Source organism: Hemiscyllium ocellatum, chromosome 36 (genome assembly GCF_020745735.1).
Source record: "Hemiscyllium ocellatum isolate sHemOce1 chromosome 36, sHemOce1.pat.X.cur, whole genome shotgun sequence".
Taxonomy (NCBI): Eukaryota; Metazoa; Chordata; class Chondrichthyes; order Orectolobiformes; family Hemiscylliidae; genus Hemiscyllium; species Hemiscyllium ocellatum.
Window position 1 is genome coordinate 8,967,629 of NC_083436.1, and position 19,366 is coordinate 8,986,994.

Sequence of the window (19,366 nt, forward strand, 5' to 3'; positions counted from 1 at the left end):
TTTGTTTCTCTCTCTCCCTCACTGACCATATGCTTGCTGCCTTTCATCTGTCTATCTTCTGGGGTAGCAGTGACTTGAACAAGAAGGACGGATTACACCTGAATTGGAAGGGGAGTAATATACTGGCAGGAAGACTTGCTAGAGCTGCTGAGGAGGATTTAAACTAGTGAAGTTGGGGGATGTGGGGGACACCAGGAAAATGGTGATGAAAGAGATCAATCGGAGACTGATAAAGTCGGGAAAGGGAGTGAATCAAACAGTCAGGGCAGGCAGGAATAGAGAAGAGAACAGGGTAGGACTGATAAATTAAACTGTATTGATTTCAATGCGAGGCCAAACATGGCAGGTAGATGTACTTGGTTAAGAACACGAGACTAGGTTATCCTAGCAATTACAGAAATGTGACTCAAGGATGGACAGGACTGGCAGCTTAATGTTCCAGCGTACAAATGCTATTGGGATGGGGGTGGGGGGGAAGCGTTTTTGATAAGGGATAGCATTACTGCTGTACTTAGGGAAGATATTTCTGGGAATACATCCAGGGAAGTTATTTGGTGGAATTGAGAATTAAGAAAGGATGATCACCTTATTGGGATTATATTTTAGATCACCCCACCCCCCCAATAGTCAGCAGGAAATTGAGAAGCAAACTTGTAAGGATATTTCCGTTGTCTGTAAGAATAACAGGGTGATCATAGATTTTAACTTTCCAAACATAGACTGAGACTGCCATAGAGTTAAGGACTTAGATGAAGAGGAATTTGTTAAGTGTGTACAAGAACCTTTTTTGATTCAGTATGTGGAAGTACCTACTGGAGAAGATGCAAAACCTCACCTATTCTTAGGAAATAAGGCAGGGCAAATGGCTGAGGTGTCAGTGGGGTACACTTTGGGGCCAGCGATTATAATTCTATTAGTTTTAAAATAGTGATGGAAAAGGATAGACTGAATCTAAAAGTAGAAGTTCTAAATTGGGGGACCTATAGACCAATGAGTCTGACATCAGTGGAGGGCAAGTTGTTGGAGGGAATCCTGAGGGACAGGATTTACATATATTTGGAATGGCAGGGACTGATAACGGATAGTCAGCATGGCTTTGTGCATGGGAAATCATGTCTCACAAACGTGATTGAGTTTTCTGAAGAAGTAACAAAGAGGATTGATAAGGGCAGAGCACTGGATGTGATCTATATGGACTTCAGTAAGGCGCTCCCCCCACATGGCTTCCAACTGAAGTTTCATCCCTTGTGCTTTGAAACTACTCAGGATCACAGGTATCTCCATGATGTTCTTGTTCCACAGACAGCTGCTCTTGCCGTATTCTCAGATTCAGACTCTGCCATCGGTGTCGCATGCACATTCTCGATCTTCCTCTTCAGGTTCATCGCAAAACGCTGGCACAAAACTGCACCACTCCGCAGTTCCACTTCAACCTCCAGCTCATTTGCCGTGCTGACAAGAAACTTTTTTTTTCAGGAATCAAGGCCTGCACGATGCAATAATTTGAGGATACCCATGGCCTTCTGGAACCTTCCTGCCCTCCCCTTCTGTCTGACTCTATTCTGTCCCCCAACCTCATCTCCTGTCGGGTATTCATCATTCCTCCTAACCTTCCGCTGTCAATGCAGAACTTTCTGTACTCAATAAAGGTCTTTGCTTTATCCCCCTGCATCCCCACCTGAATGAATTTTGGGCATGAAGTGATGTTGAACTCTTCTTCCACCATCTTTATTTCTTTGGACAAGAGTCCTGTCCCCTCCCACAGAGCCCTTTGTCCCGATCTAACACTCTCCCTCTCACCTGGTCCCCTCCCTCTAGCATTTTACCTGCACTCGATCTGTTCACTGAGAACTGTCAACATGATATTGGTTGCCTCAATTTCTCTGACCCCCTCATCCAATCCAATCTGTCTCCCTCCAAACTGACTGCACTCTGGATGCTTAGATCCAACCCTGACTTTGTTATTAAGCCTGCCAATAAGGGTGGTGCTGTTTTTGTCTGATACACCGACCTCTAATTTGCAGAGGCTGAGTGCCATCTCAGATACTTCCTCCTATCTTCACCTGGTCCATAACCCCACCATGGTACATCAGGGCATTGTATCAATAACATTCATTGACCTCATTCATGTGGCCACCCCCAACACTCACTTCTATCCCCTTCCAAAAATCCACAAACAGGACTGCCTGGGCAGACCCATTGTTTCTTGCCCCACAGAACCCTTCTCTTCCTACCTGGACTCAGTCTTTTCTCCCCATTCCAGTCCCTGACCATGTACATCTGTGATTCCTCTGACACTTTACCCTGGTTTCAGAATTTCCAGTTTGCAGGCTCGAACTGCCGCCTCTTTACCATGGACGTGCAATCCCTTTACATGTCCATTCCCCACCAAGATGGTCTGAGGGCCCTCTGTTTCTTTCTGGAACAAGGACCTGAACAATCCCCACTCACCACTACCCTCCTCTGCTTGATTGAGCGTGTCCTCACTCTCAACAACTTCTTTTTTAACTCTTCTCATTTTCTTTAGGTCAGAGAGGGTGGCCATGGATATTTGCACGGGCCCCAGTTAATGATTGTCTCTTCATGTGGAACATTCCTTGTCCCAGTCTTATGCTGGCCCCCATTCACAACTCTTTCTCTGATGTATCGATGATCTCATCGGTGCTGCTTCCCTCTTTCATCTCTGTTACCATTTCTGGCCATTAATATATAGTGTAAACCCACCAACTCCCACAGCTACCTGGACTATCACCCTTGTACCCTATTTCCTATAAAGACTCCATTCCATTCTCCCAGTTCCTCTGTTTCTGTTGCATATGTTCCGATGAAGCCAACTTCGACAAGGGAGCTTCCAACATGTCCACCTTCTTTCTCAACCTGAGATTCCCCAGTACCATTATCAACCAGACCATCAACCGGGTCCAACCCATCTCTTGCGCTTCTGCCCTGACTCTCTTTCTTCTTTCCCACAATAGTGATAGGGTTAACTTGTCCTGCCTACCATCCCTGAGCAGAAAAATCGACGGTTCGGGCATAAGCCCTTCTTCAGAAATGAGGAAGGTGTGCCAAGCAGGCAAAGATAAAAGGTAGGGAGGAGGGACTTGGGGGACAGGCATTGGGAATGCGATAGGTGGAAGGAGATTAAGGTGATGGTGATAGGCTGGAGAGGGGTTGGGGGCGGAGAGGTCGGAAAGAAGATTGCAGGTCAAGAAGGTGGTGCTATGTCCGAGGGTTGGGACTGAGATAAGGTGGGGGGAGGGGAAATGAGGAAGCTGGAGAAATCTGCATTCATCCCTTGTGATTGGAGGGTTCCAAGGTGGAAGATGAGGCACCCTTCCTCCAGGCGTCGTGTTGCCATGGTCTGGCGATGGAGGAGGCCAAGGACCTGCATATCCTTGGCGGAGTGGGAGGGGGAGTTAAAGTGTTCAGCCACAGGGCCGTTGGGTTGGTTGGTGCGGGTGTCCCAGAGGTGTTCTCTGAAACGTTCCACAAGTAGGCAGCCCCTCTCCCCAATGTAGAGGAGGCCACATCGGGTGAAGAAAAGGTGGGGGTTGGTGCCAGTGTAGCTGCTGAAGATGGACTGTTCCACATATCAGATGAAGAGGCAGGCTAAGCTGGGGTCCATGTGGGTGCCCATGGCTACTCCTTTGGTTTGGAGGAAATGGGAGGATTGGAAAGAGATGTTGTTCAGAGTGAGAACCAGTTCAGTCAGTCGAAGGAGGGTGTCAGTGGAAGGGTACTGATTGGTTCGGCGGGAAAGGAAGAAGCGGAGGGCTTTGAGGCCTTCGTGATGGGGGATGGAGGTGTTTAGGGACTCGATGTCCACGGTGAAGATAAGGCATTGGGGGCCGGGGAAGCGAAAATCATGGAGGAGGTAGAGGGTGGCAGTGGTGTCCCGAACGTAGGTGGGGAGTTCTTGGACTAAGGGGGACAGGACCGTGTCGAGGTGTGCAGAGATGAGTTTGGTGGGGCAGGAGCAGGCTGAGATAATGGGTCGGCCAGGGCAGTCAGGTTTGTGGAGTTTGGGCAGGAGATAGAAATGGATGGTGCAGGGTTGTGGGACTATGAGGTTGGAGGCGGTGGATGGGAGATCCCCTGAGGTGATGAGGTTATGGATGGTCTGGGAGATGATGGTTTGGAGGTGGGCAGTGAGGTCATGGTCAAGGGGGCAGTAGGAGGAGGTGTCCGCGAGTGTTAAAGTGTTCAGCCACGGGGAGGTTAGGTTGGTTGGTGCACCTAGGAACCCACAGATTTCTCCAGCTTCCTCATTTCCCCTCCCCCCCACCTTATCTCAGTCCCAACCCTTGGACTCAGCACCGCCTTCTTGACCTGCAATCTTCTTCCCGACCACTCCGCCCCCACCCCTCTCTGGCCTATCACCCTCACCATAACCTCCTTCCATCTATCGCATTTCCAACGCCCCTCCCCCAAGTCCCTCCTCCGTACCTTTTACCTTAGCCTGCTTGGCACACCTTCCTCTTTCCTGAAGAAGGGCTTATGCCCGAAACGTTGATTCTCCTGCTCCTTGGATGCTGCCTGACCTGCTGCACTTTTCCAGCAACATATTTTTCAGCTCTGATCTCCAGCATCTGCAGTCCTCACTTTCTTCTGCCTACCATCTCACCAGCATCCACATCCAGAAGATCAGCAGCATCCATTTCCTCCAGGGAGATGCCATCACTAGCCACATATTCCCCTCCTCTCTCTTGTCAGCTTTCCACAGGAACCATTCCCTCTGGGACATCCTGGTTCACTCTTCCTTCATTTCTAACACCCACCCGCAACCCAATGGCACCTTTCCCTGCAACGGCCGAAGGTGTAGCACCTGCCCATTTACCTTCCTCCTCAGTATCTAAAAGCCCAAACGTACCTTCCAGGTGAAGCAGCACTTCTTTACTTTTCATGATCTAGTCTACTGCATTCGTTGTTCACAATGTGATCGTCTCTACATTGGGAAAATGAAACGTAGATTGGGTGACCGCTTTGCAGAACATCTGCGTTCTGCCTGCAAAAAAGACCCTGAGCTCCCAGTTGCCAGCCACTTCAACACACCACCCAGTACCCTGGCCAACATCTCTGTCTCCGGGTTACTGCAGTGTTCCAGTAAAGCTCAGTACAAGCTAGAAGAACAACACCTCATTCTCCGCTTGAAGACCCTGCAGCCCTCTGGATTCAATATCGAGCTTAATAATTTTAGGTCCTGACCTCCCCCATGTCACTTCTTCCCCTCCCCCACACAGTATACATTCCCTATTGTTAGCCACTAACAGTATCCATTAACAGCTATTCACTCTCCTAACCAGATTGTTTGCTCCTTACTCCCTTCCACCAACCTATCTTCTGCATATAAACCGATATTTTCCAAGCCACTATCGGTTCTGAGGAAGGGTCTCAGGACCCAAAACATTAACTTTGATTTCTGTTCAGAAATACTGCAAGATGAACTAAGCTTTTCCAACAACTTCCGTTTGTGTTGTTAATCCCCTGGCTTGTTGATAATGGTAGAGTAGGGAATGAGGTTGTAAATTGTCTTCAAGCATGATTCTTATTGGTGATGATGGCCCACGAGCACCTCAAAGATGCCCAGTCTTGAGTTGCTAAATCTGTTCAAAATCTGTCCCATTTTGCATGATAATGTAAAGCACGGTATTCTGAATGTGAGTACAGAGTTTTGTTTCCTCAAGACTATGATGGTCACTCTTGCAAGTGCCATCATGAATAGATGCAAATGCTGATTGGTGGGGATGAGGCCAAATATGATTTGCACTCCTTTGATCCCTTGCCAACTGTTGCAGGAATGTCCTTTAGAATTCGACACTCTCAATCAGTAGTGCTGCTACCAGGCCATTTTTGGTAATGGACATTGAAATCCACCATGGATGTACATTTTGCACCCTTAATAACCTCCTCAGTGCTTCTTCCACGTGGTATTCAGCATGAAAGAATGCTGATTTTTCGATTTGTGGAGAGAAAAATCACATGAAGTTTCTTTAGCGATGTTTCACCTGATTCCATGAGATTTCAGGTGGTCTGGGCTCAGTGCTGAAGACAACTCCCTCCCAACTGTATATTACCGTGCTACAACCTCTTCTGAATCTGATCCTTGCCTTTGGACACGACATAGACAAGGGTGGTAATGGTGTTGGTTTCAAGGACATTGTAAGATATGTTTCTGAGAGTGTGACTGACAGACTATTGTTTATTTAGTTGCAATCAATCTCTCCCAATTGTGGCAATAGCTTCCCAATGTTAGTGTGGAAGACGTTGCAGAGTCAATAGGTCTGTATTTGTCGATTGTTGTCACCGGTACTGCTGTCAATTCCAGATGATTGTTAGATATCATTCCCTTTTGAATAGTGTCTTGATGCAACTTCTTTTGTGTGTGTTGGGGTGGTTGCTTTCATAATTCATGAACACTGCAGTACACCAGAACTGCAAAAAGAGGAAGAAGAACACCTATACAATGTATTCGCCAAAAACGGATACTCTCACAATTTCAACAACAGATGCATAAGGGAAAGACAACGGAACGAGGACATGCCGCAACCCAAAGGACTAGCCACACAACCATACATCACGAGCATTTTCGAACTGACAGCCAGATTACTGTGACCACTAGGACTCATAACAGCACACAAACCAACAGCCACTCTCAGACAACAACTCACCAGGACGAAGGACCCGATACCCAGCATGAGCAAAACCAAAGTAGTGTACAAAATCCCATGCAAGGACTGCACAAAACACTACATAGGACAAACAGGAAGACAGCTAATGATCCGCATCCGTGAACACCAACTAGCCACGAAACGACACGACCAGCTACCCTTAGTAGTCACACACTCAGATGACAAGCAACATGAGTTCGACTGGGACAACACTACGATGATAGAACAGCCAGGGAATTCCTAGAGGCATGGCACTCATCCACGGATTCAATCAATAAGCACATCGACCCGGACCCAATATACTGACCACTGCAACGGACAGCTGGAACTGACAACCGGAAGCGGCAGATTCAAACCACAATAAATGCCGGAGGAAACATCACAGAAGCGCTTCACAGGAGGCTCCCAAGCACTGAGGATGTCACCTAGACAGGGGAGGAAACATCTGCAAAACAAATTCCCAGCTCAGCGAACAGAACCACGTCAACGAGCACCCGAGCTACAAATCTTCTCATAATCTTTGAACCTTTTCATCCTGTATAACTTGTGTTGATGCAGAACTTCTGCCTATATCCTAAACAAAAAACATTGAACAACAGATCCTGGAAATCTTAAACAAGCACAAAATTTCTGGAGAAACTCACAGGTTTGGTAACATCAATGGAAAGAAAGCGTTTTAGGTCCAGTGATCCTTCTTCAGTGGCTTTGTCCCTCTCGATCTCTTTAACCTTTTCTGGCCTTATAAATATTCAATGCTTTTGTCTTGGCTCAATTCTGGCATGCTGAACATTTCCAATCTTATCTGATGTACCAGTGACAACAATTTCATATGCTGAGACCCCAACCTATGGAATTTGTTCCATACTATCTGTACCAGTGTCTTCCTTTACACCTTTAAGACACTCCATAAAACTAAACTCTTTGAGCAAGCTTTTGGGCATCCGCAGTATTATATCATGATGTTGTTTGGTGTGAAAAATATTTTTGTCAATAATGTTTTTGTTGAAGCACTTTGGGATTTTTTTTCTATTTTAAATAAATGATACATAAACGCAAGTTTGTGTTTATTTACCATATTCTAGTGCACCATCTTTAATTGCCTCACCAAATGTACTCTGTTTTCACCAAGGCTGTTTTTATAACTAATTGCATAGTGTTTTGCACTTTCTTTTTTAGGTCAATACCCAAAGTCACAATTTGTTGAATATACTAAACCACTCTCAAACAGTGCACTACCACCAAAGAAAGTTTCCAGGGAATTTATTGATAAATACAGACGTGGTGAGATCAACCCAGTTTCAGCCTTGCATCAGTATGCACAAATGTTGCGAATGCAACTAATTTTAAAAGAAACTGTAGCAACAGGTAAGTGGAATTTATTTTTCTACAGCAGATGCCCTATTAGCAATTGTTTAGTATTCTTTTAGCTGAGAATGTTAAAATTTTGTTTTTTAGGTAATATTTTTGGACAATATTTTGCATTCTGTGCTGTGATTGATGGGGTTGAATATAAAACAGGAATGGGTCAAAACAAGAAGGAAGCAAAAGCTAATGCTGCACAATTAGCTCTTGATGAACTTTTGGACACCGAACTGAGCAAAACTTCAAGTAAGTTTTTTTTTGAGAAAAAAATCTTTAAGCGATATCTTTTCTTGTTTTGGCCAGAAAATATGGTGATGAGAGATGTTATACACAGAACTGAACTCTGGAGAGATCAGATTAACTTACCTGGATAGTTACACCAGAAAGTTCACACTTTATAAAGCTCCAATTAGGCCCCATTTAGAATTCTGTGTCCAATTTTGGGTCCCACACCTCAGGAAGGTCATACTGGCACTGGAGCGGGTCCAGCGGAGATTCACACAGATGATCCCTGGAATGGTAGGCCTAACATACAATGAACGGCTGACGATCCTGGGATTGTATTCATTAGAGTTTAGAAGGTTGGGGGAGATCTAATAGAAACTTACAAGATAATGCATGGCTTAGAAAGGGTGGACATTGGGAATTTGTTTCCGTTAGGCGAGGAGACTAGGACTCGTGGGCTCAGCCTTAGAATTAGAGGGGGTCAATTTAGAACGGAAATGAGGAGACAATTCTTCAGAAAGAGAGTGATGGGCCTGTGGAATTCATTGCCACAGACCGCAGTGAAGGCCGGGGCGTCAAATGTCTTCAAGGCAGAGATTGATAAATTCATGATCTCGCAAGGAATTAAAGGCTACAGGGAGAGTGCGGGTAAATGGAGTTGAAAATGCCCATCAGCCATGATTAAATGGTGGAGTGGACTCGATGGGCTGAATAGCTTTACTTCCACTCCTATGTCTTATGGTCTTAAATGTTGGGTTAAAACAGTGTCTAATTTGTGTGCATCACACAAGGCTTTGAACCCCAGATTCTTAAATTCCTCAGACATCTCTCGACCAATTCCCGTTCCATGTTTCCCAACCCACCGTCTCTTACAAACCTGCTGAGAAGCAATTTGAAGATCCCAAAGCATTTCAGTCCATTGTTAAATAAATACATAAGATAACACAGTTACTAGTGCTGTATGAAGAGGATATGGCTTCTACGCAGATACTCTTTACTTTTACCTCTGATTTGCATGCTATCACCCACCCCTTTGTTGAATAAAATAGCAAAGTATAGTGCAATGGGAGGCAATGGATGTGATTGCAGAGCCCCTGACATTAATTTTCAAAGACTCTATGGTTGCAAAAAGGTTGTCAGAGGACTGATGGAGAGCTAATATTCAAGAAAAGTGGTATATAAACCAGGAAATTACAGACAAGTGAATTTAACATCTGTGCTAGGAAAAAATTTGGAAAACATTTTGAGGGACAGAATTAATCTGAAGAATCGAGAATTAATCAAGGATGGCCAGCATGACTTTGAGAGTGGAAAATCAAATAAATTTGACTGAATTTTCTTTGAGGAGGTGACTAAGTGTGTACTTGAGGGTATTGTGATTGATGTAGTCTACATGGATTTCAGTAAAGCTTTTGCCAAGGTCTCACATGGCAGACTGTTAAGAAACTAAGAGTAGGACAATTTGACAAATTGCAACTACAAGTAAAAAGTGAGGTCTGCAGATGCTGGAGATCACAGTTGAAAATGTGTTGCTGGTTAAAGCACAGCAGGTTAGGCAGCATCCAAGGAACAGGAAATTCGACGTTTCGGGCCAGAGCCCTTCATCAGGAATCTTGATGAAGGGCTCTGGCCCAAAACGTCGAATTTCCTATTCCTTGGATGCTGCCTAACCTGCTGTGCTTTAACCAGCAACACATTTTCAACAAATTGCAACTACAATTCACTTAGTGGCAGGAAGCAGATGCTGATGGTCAGCAGATGTTTTCATACTGGAAACTCAAATCCAGTGGCATACCGCAGCATTTAGTGTTGTGTCTTTTTACTGTTGTGTATATTAATGACCAAGACACCTGGAGGTGTGATCAAGAAAATTAGTGTCATAACCATGAGGAAACCCTGAGAATACAAGGTAGTATAGATGGTTTGGTCAGATGAGCTAAACAGTGGCAAATGGAATTTAATTCTGAAAAGTGTGAGGTGATGCATTTTGGGAAGAGTAACCAGGCAAGGAAGTATGTGTTGAATCGTAGGACCCAAGGAAACACAGGGGATCAGTGGGACCTTTGTGTGCATTCCCATTGATCTTTGGAGACAGCAGGACAGGTAAATAACATAGTGTTTAAAAAAGCCTATGGGATACTTGCTCTTTTTAGCCAAAGCATTGAGTACAAGGGCAAGGATGTTCTAATGGAGCTACATATTTTGTTAGAAAGCACCTGGAGTGCTGTGTGCCGTTCCAGTCGCTGCACTATGGGAAAGTTGTGATTTCCTATGTAGAGGAGATTAACCAGAGTATTACCTGGGCTGGAGCAAGTTAGCTATGAGGAGATGCTAGATAGGCTGGGGCTGATTTCATGAGAGCAGATATTTGGTTGAGGCGTACAAAGTTATGAGAGGCATAGACAAGGTAGAGATGGAGAAACCTAACTCTTGAACAGAGGGATGAGTAATCAATGAGCACAGTTTTAAGGTCAGGAGCGAGCAGTTTAGAGAGGATTTGAAGAATTTGTTTCACCTAGAGGGCTGGGCTATTTTGAACTCACCACCTAAGGTAGAGACAAGTACCTACAAAACAGTTGAAAAAAGTATTGAAGTAAGCACTTGAAATGCTACAGCATGCAAGGCTATGGCCAAGTGGTAGGAAATGAGATTAGAATAGATAGAAGTTTGATGATTGGAACAGATACAATGGCCAAAAAAAGCCTTTTTCTGTTTAAAAATAGAATTCTTCAATATTTCAGAGTTTTAATATGTTACTGCACCATGGGTATTACGACTATTGTATGAGTCTCCCACTGCACACTGTGACTATTCCTTATCTTTTGTAGTTTAATTTTAGCCACCATTACAAAACACATTTTTTGTTGCATAGAAGTATATGCGTTTTGGTGGGTCAAATCAGAATGAAAAACTTGAATAGTTTCGAGTAGAACCTTGGGAAATAACTAATGCCAACTTCTGTAGCATCTTCAAAGGAACACATCCTTTAGGTTTGTGTCATAGCTGTAATAAAGACAAGTTGTATTTAAAAGATCATGCTATTTTAGTTGTGATAGTGCTGTTCATTCAAAGATAAATGTAATTGTTCACGCTTGTATTCTGTGTTTAATTTCAGCTACAGGTCCTGCACCAATACCTGCTGAACGAAGAGTAATATCTTCACCGTGTTTGCCTTCAAGAACCCAACCGTCAAAGTTAGGATATGGTGAGCAAAGATTCATTGTTTACGTTGAATATCATTTGAATAGATCTGTTTGCAAAAAAATGGTTCTATGTTTATAACTATAGGTTTCATTTTGAAATTGAATTTTGACATTTTTAAAACAAAATCCAGTAAATTTCACCCTCATGCAATCTACACTTAATACATCAGTCACTAATGAAGAACTGTTTTTCATTAAAAATTGCATTGCAAGTTGTTGCTAACATGTTTTTCACATTCTTTTTACCTCTGAAAGGGAAACTTTGATTAAATGTTCCTCCAAGAAAAATTGTCACCTATTATTTGAAATTTTTTTTTATATTTTTATGCTGAAAGATCTATTGAAATAATTATTAACATGTTAATGTATAGTATTATGGTCCATAGGTGTGCCTCCATTACATTCTGTGGAAGTAAAGATGAAGTAAAAATGTCAATTTTTGTTTTTCAGTGGTGCTACTTTTAGCAGCAGCTATTTTAACCGTTTTGGTACAAATAAGGGCAAATTGCCAGTTTGCCAGGCCTCAGCTATGTCTACTGTCCACAAGCTGGCAAATAGTTCAGATTAAATAGGGGAGATAGTTTTAAAAAAAACTTGTGAACTAGAATTGGCAGCATTTCAAGAGAATGACAGGGAAATTATAAAAGGGGCTGGTAAAGCATCAGGTTTGGGCCAGAATGCTAAATTGACCCAACCTATCTCGTTCAGAGAAAACCTTTTTGTCTTCTAGTGTAAGTGTAGTTACAACAACTGTGTTTACCCACAGTCAAAGAGAAACTCATCATATTTCTTAAAATGGAGCTGGGGCAAAAACCTTTTGAAAATCTTTTTTATATAAATGGGATATGAATGTAGCTGACAAGACCAGCATTTATTATCATCCCACATTGCTCTTGAGAAGTTGGTTCAAGGAAGTGGAGTTTCAGGATTTGACCTAATGCAAATGATTGAATGACAATATATTTCCAAGACGTGGTGATGTATGACTGATTTTCGAGGTAATGGTATTTCCATACACCTTGTCCTTTCTAGGTAGTCAAAGTCACAGTGGTTTGGTAGATGAGCTGCTGATTTGCATCTTGTGAATGGAAATCGCTGCAGTTATGTTGCATCAGCAGTAAACTGTATGATTGTTTAAGTGATGGATGGGATAGCATTCAATCCTAGATGTCCTGGATGATTTTGAGCTGCTTGAATTATACTGGAGTTGTACTTTTCCACGCAAATGAAGAGTATTTATAGAATCCCACAGTGCAGATAGAGGTAATTCTATCCAACAAGTTTGCATCAACCCTCCAGAGAGCATCCACACCACTCCCATATTTACCGTAGTTAACCCTGTAGTTAGCATAGCTAATTCACCTACCGTGCACATCTTTGGACTGTGGGAGGAAACCAGACCACCTGGAGGAAACACATGCAGACACAGGGAAGAACTCCACAAATAGTTGCCCAAGACTGAAATCGCATCTGGGTCCTGGCGCTGGGAGGTAGCAATACTAACCACTGAGCCACCATGCCACCCTCACAATCCTGACTTGTGACAGTAAATGGTGGAATGACTTTGGAGAAAATTTGCTTCACAAACATCAGAGTGCAGAAGGAGGCCGCTCTCTGCGCAGGCTCTCCAACTGAAATTGTGACTTGACGCTGTTTTCCTGCATTTTCCCAGTGCCTTGCACATTATTTCTATTTAAACAATCATAATGCATTCTTGCCCTCAGTTAAATCTGCTTCCACCAGACGTCAGAAAGTGCATTCCAGAAATGAAATCTTTCTTGAAATTGTTTAAACTCACTTCACATTTGCTTGATCTGAAAATCGCTTTAATTTTGTGCCCTCTCATTCATGATCTCTTTACAAACAGGACTAATTTTTCCAAACTTTATTCAGCCCCATTATGATGTTGAAAATTTCTATCCGGTTTCCTTTCAGCTACTGGTCCAAGAACAATAGTCTCAACTTGTCCAATCTGTCCTCGTAACTAAAGTTTCTCATGCATGGAACCATTCTTGACAATTTCTTCTGTATACTCTCCAGTGTGTTCACATTCTTCCTAAAATATAGTGCCCAGACTATACAAAATACTCCATCTGACTTGTGTCTTGTATAAGTTAAGAATAACCTGATTATTTTTGTACTCCTGTGCCTTATGTACTCCATCAACTGCTGTATCCACCTGTCCTGACACCACTGATGTGCACAGACATAACCAGGTCCTTCTGCTCCTGCATCATGTTGAAAATTGTACCCCTTATTTTCTGTTATCCACTTGAGTTCTTTCTACCAAAATTTATTATTCACACTTCGTTGTATTGAAACTCATTTGCCACCTATCCATACACTCTTCAACATGTCTGTGTCATTTTTGAAGTTTTCCTCTGTCCTCAGAATTTCTAGTGCTTCCAAGATTCATATGGACTGGTAACCTGGTAATTTTTCCCTGTACTCCAAGATCTAGCTCATTATTACATTTCAGGAAAAGCAAGGGTCCCAATATCAAACCCTCTTGAAACTTCACTGTAAGCCTTACTCCAACCTGAAGAATAGAGATTACTATAGTTTGGTAGATGTTTTAGGCTGGTGCAGACATGATAGGCTGAAGGGCCTTTTTCAGTGCTGTAGATCTTTATGACTCTGGCCATTTCTGTTTCTTGTTATTCAGCAAATATTTGTCTTAATGTTGCTACTGCCCCTTATATTCCATAACTTTTTTTCACAAATCTGTTGTGTGGCAAGGCAGTAGATGCCTTCTAGAAGACCGTGTACACCACTGTGCACTATCCATTTCTGTCATGGCTTTTAAAACCTCTTGCATTTCCTTTGGGAAGAACAGTACAAGAACATAAGAAGTGCAACTGGAGTAGGCCATTCAAACCCTCAAGTCTGCCCTACCTTTCTATATATGAGCATGGCTGGTTTGCCCCAGGCCTCAGCTTCTTTCGACCCTGAACTCCTCTATTTCAAAAATCAGCCTTCATTCTCTTTAAATACTTAGTGATTTAGCCTCCAGCACCGAGGTAGAGAGCTGCAGGCATTCACTACCTTTAAGGAGAAAGAAATTCCTTTGCATCTCAGTGTTAAGTGTGTGCTCCCTTTTTCTTTAGCTACGTCCCTTAGTTCAAGATTCCTCCACTAATGGAAACATCTTTTCAACATCTACCCTGTCAATCCTTCTCAAAATCCTATATGTTTCATTAAGATCACCCCTCGTTTTAACTCTAATGAATAATGGTTTAATCTATTCAGCCTTTCTTGATAAGTCAGCTCCTTCATCCCAGGAATTCGCCTAGTGATTCTTTCTTTGAACTACCTCCAATGCCAGTATATCTTTTCTTAAATGCTGTGACCAAAACTGTACACAGTAGTCTACATGTCCTGTCATCTACACCTTGTAACAAGACTTTCAAACTCCAACCCAATAAAGAAAGGCTAAAATCCCATTTGCACCCTTAATTAATTGCTGCACCTGCATACTAATGATTTGTTTCATGCATCAGAGCACTCAGATCCCGCTGTTGCCTGTTTTTGGAGTTCCCCCTCCATTTAAATGATAGTCTGCCATTTGATACTTCCCATCAAAGTGCACAACCTCTCACTATGCTGTATTAAACTCTGCCAAGTATTTGCTTATTCACTAGGCCTATCTATATCCCCTGCAGGTTCTTTATCCTCATCACACTATCAGGAGTAAGTGAGGACTGCAGATGCTGGATATCAGAGTCGAAAAGTGAGGCTCTGGAAAAGCACAGGAGGCCAGGCAGCATCCAAGGCGCAGGAGAGTCAATGTTTCGGGCAAAAGCCCTTGATGAAGGGCTCCACTTTTCAACTCATCACTCTGTCAGTCCAGTTTTTAATCATGTGACCACTATTTCTATCCTGAATAATTGTTTCTAGAAGCTTTCCCACCATGAAGTCAAACAGACTGATCTGTGATTGGGCTTACCACTTTTTGAACAAGGGTGTGATTTACAATTCTCCAGCTGTTTGGCATCTCCCCTGAGTCTCAGGAATTATGGCCACTGCCCATGCAATTTCCATTTTTGATTCCTTCAATATCCTTGGATGCATCTATCCTGTACCTTTTCAAATTTAAGTACCAGTGGTATATCCGACACTTCCTCCTTATCAATTTTAAACCCTATTTAGCCCAACTTCTCCCTTTACCAATTATATACCATAATTATATACCACAAGCCTTTGAGTCATCTCTTTATTTTGGCTACCAGTTATTTCTCATATTTCCCCTTTGTCTCATGTGATTTTTCACCTTCCTATAAACCTTATGTATTCTTTTTGGTTCTCAATTGTATATTCTATCTACACCTATCATAAACATATTTTTCTTTACCTTAATTTCTATCTTTCTATGTTATCTTTCTCATTTCATCAAAGATTTGTTTTAAGTAGTTCATGATTTAACAATCTTGACCATGTTTCCCTTTCATCTGGTTTCCAAACAGATTGAGGAGTATTGAAAAATATCCAAGAAACTTCACTGTTAAGAACTAACAAAACTATTTGCCATTTTAGAATCCTCTTTAGTACCTCAACCATTTTTCTAAGGAACAAAAGCTAAGTGGGCAGCACGGTGGCACAGTGGTTAGCACTGCTGCCTCACAGTGCCAGAGACCCGGGTTCAATTCAAGGCGATTGACTGTGTGGAATTTGCACATTCTTCCCATGTCTGCATGGGTTTCCTCCGGGTGCTCCGGTTTCCTTCCACAGTCCAAAAATGTGCAGGTCAGGTGAATTGGCCATGCAATTCACACTAAATTGTAGTGTTAGGTGTAGGGGAATGGGTCTGGGTGGGTTGCACTTCGGTGGGTCAGTGTGGACTTGTTGGGCTGAAGGGCCTGTTTCCACACTGTAAGTAATCTAATCTAATCTAATCTACATATTTCAGCCTTGGTCTTGAGCAATTGTTTATGGAATATAATTTATTTACACTTCATTTTGCTTTGGTAATTTATATGCTGTAATGTTTTTAACCTTAGTTATTTTCCTGCTATACCTCGTCTTGTATTTTAATGTTTCATTATAGCTTAATAACACTGATATAAAGTGCTTACCCATTGTTTATATATAAATAATTTTACTACTCTTTTTTACAGAAGGAAGGAATTCATATTATAAAGCTGTTTCTGTAGCCTGCAGAGATGTTTTCAACAAGTTGACTGCTAACCTACCTGAGCTCCAAAATTGTAGCAGCTCCTTGGCTGCTTTTGTAGTTGAAAGGTGTAAGTAGAATTTCAATAGAGTCTGTAACTCAAAAGCCCCATAAATTGGATTCCACAAGATGTAGATGGAGGAGGATAGTATAATGTTAATACTGGATAGCATAATATTATGATCACTTAAGTGCAAGGCGGCCTTTGTGTGGAGCCACAGGAGATTGGGGGGGGGGGGGGGATATTAAATGAGTATTTTGTATCTGTGTTTACTGTAGAAAAGAACATGGAAGGTATAGAATGTAGGGAAATAGATGGTGACATCTTGAAAAACGTCCATTTTACAGAGGAAGAAGTAAATTTAATTTAATTTATTGTCACGTGTACCGAGGCACAGTGAAAAATCTTGCGAGCAATACTGGCAGATCACGTGGTTAAATAGCTTGGATAATAAATAATAGGTAAACAGCGTCAAAAACATAACACAGGTACAGGCAAATGTTAAGAGTTTGTGAGTCCATTCGGTATTCTAACAACAGTAGAATAGAAACTGTTGCAAAACCAGCTGGTGCGTGTGTTCAAGCTTCTGTACCTTCTCCCCAATGGTAGAGATTGTGGAAAAACATCGGGGTGGGATGGATCTTTAAGAATGCTGGTGGCCTTTTCTTGACAGCGGGCCTGGTAGATAGATTCTGTGGATGGGAGGTTGGTGTTTGTGATTGTCCGGTTCAAGTTCACCACTCTCTGTAACCGTCTCCAATCTTGAATAGTACAGTTGCCATACCAGGTAGTGATACATCCAGACAGAATGCTCTTGATGGCGCACCTATAAAAATTTGCAAGGATATTTGCCAACTTTTCCCAGCTGCCTGAGGAAGAAGAGATATTGTTGGGCATTTGTAACCAGTGCATCAACATGAAGAGTCCAAGAAATCTTGTTGTGGGTGACCACTCCCAGGAGCTTGACACTCTCCGCTCGTTCCACCTCTGTGCTGTTAATGTGTGGGGGGCATGAGTAACATCCCGCCGAAAGTCAATAATGAGTTCCTTGGTTTTGCTGGCATTGAGAGCTAGGTTGTTCTCCGTGCACCATTTTTTCAGATCTTCCATCTTCCGTCTGTAGTCTGTTTCATCGCCATCTGAGATTTGACTGACTATGGTGATGTCATCATCGAACTTGTAATTGGCATTAGTCTGGTATTTGGCAACACAGTCATGGGTATACGGTGAGTATAGCTGGGGGCTGAGTATACACCCCTGGGGAGCTCCAGTGTTGAGTATTAGTGAGGATGAAATATTGTCCCCAGTCTTCACTGATTGTTGCCTGTGCGTCAGGAAATTGAGGATCAATTTGCAGAGAGTGGGGCTTATTGCTGGATGTCTTGAAATGCATAAAATTGGATAAATTCCCAGGACCTGATCAGGTGTACCTAAGAACTCTATGGGAAGCTAGGGAAGTGATTGCTGGGCTCCTTGTTGGGATATTCCCGCCTCAGGTAAATGTCTGTGTGGAGTTTGCACATTCTCCCTGTGTCTGAATGGGTTTACTCAGGGTGCTCCGGTTTCCTCCACAATCTAAAAATGTGTAGGTTAGGTGAATTGGCCATGCTAAATTGCCCATAGTGTTAGGTGAAGGGGTAAATGTAGAGGAATGGGTCTGGGTGGGTTGCTCTTCGGAGGTTTGGTGTGGACTTGTTTGGCCGAAGAGTCTTTTTCCACACTGTAAGTAATCTAATCTAATTGTAATCTAAATTGTATCATCGATAGTCACAGGTGAGGTGCCAGAAGACTAAGGTTCGGCTAACGTGGTACCACTATTTAAGAAAGGTGGTCAGGAAAAACCAGGAAACTATAGACCGGTGAGCCTGATGTCTGTGGTGGGCAGGTTTTTAGATTAGATTACTTACAGTGTGGAAACAGGCCCTTCGGCCCAACAAGTCCACACCGACCCGCCAAAGCGCAACCCACCCATATCCCTACATTTACTCCTTACCTAACACTACGGGAAATTTAGCATTGCCAATTCACCTGGCCCGCACATCTTTGGATTGTGGGAGGAAACCGGAGCACCCGGAGGAAACCCACGCAGACACGGGGAGAATGTGCAAACTCCACACAGTCAGTCGCCTGAGTCGGGAATTGAACCCGGGTCTCAGGCGCTGTGAGGCAGCAGTGCTAACCACTGTGCCACCGTGCCGTCCACGATTGTTGGAGGGAATCCTGAGGGACAGGATGTACACATATTTGGAAAAGTCAAGGATTGATTAGGAATGGTCAACATGGTTTTGTGTGTGGGGAATCATGTGTCACAAACTTGATTGAGTTTTTTGAAGAAGTAACAAAGAGGATTTATGCAGGCAGAGCAGCAGACGCGATCTATATGGACTTCAGTAAAGCGTTCAACAAGGTTCCCCATGGAAGACTGTTTAGCAAGGTTAGACCTCATGGAATACAGGGTGAACTAGCCAATTGGATACACAACTGGCTCAAGGGTAGAAGACAGAAATGATGGTGGAAGGTTGTTTTTGACCGGTGATCAGTGGAGTGCCACAAGCATCAGTTGTTGTGGTTCTGTTCGCCGAGCTGGAATTTATGTTGCAGATGTTTTGTCCCCTGTCCATGTGATATCCTCAGTGCTTGGGAGCCTCCAGTGAAGCGCTTCTGTGATGTTTCCTCTGGCATTTATTGTGGTTTGAATCTGCCGCTTCCGGTTGTCAGTTCCAGCTGTCCGTTGCAG

The 19,366-nt window shown here is 43.0% G+C and overlaps 1 protein-coding gene across 1 annotated transcript in view; it reads left to right on the plus strand.

Annotated features, from left to right (window-relative positions):
- adad1 (adenosine deaminase domain containing 1 (testis-specific)) overlaps positions 1-19,366 on the plus strand; it is a 111,999-nt gene that overhangs the window by 38,054 nt on the left and 54,579 nt on the right. Inside the window, exons 3-6 of the mRNA XM_060851443.1 lie at positions 7,845-8,033; positions 8,124-8,276; positions 11,371-11,460; positions 16,573-16,698. Coding sequence (XP_060707426.1) covers positions 7,845-8,033; positions 8,124-8,276; positions 11,371-11,460; positions 16,573-16,698 — 558 coding nt within the window. The remainder of the gene's footprint in view (positions 1-7,844; positions 8,034-8,123; positions 8,277-11,370; positions 11,461-16,572; positions 16,699-19,366) is intronic.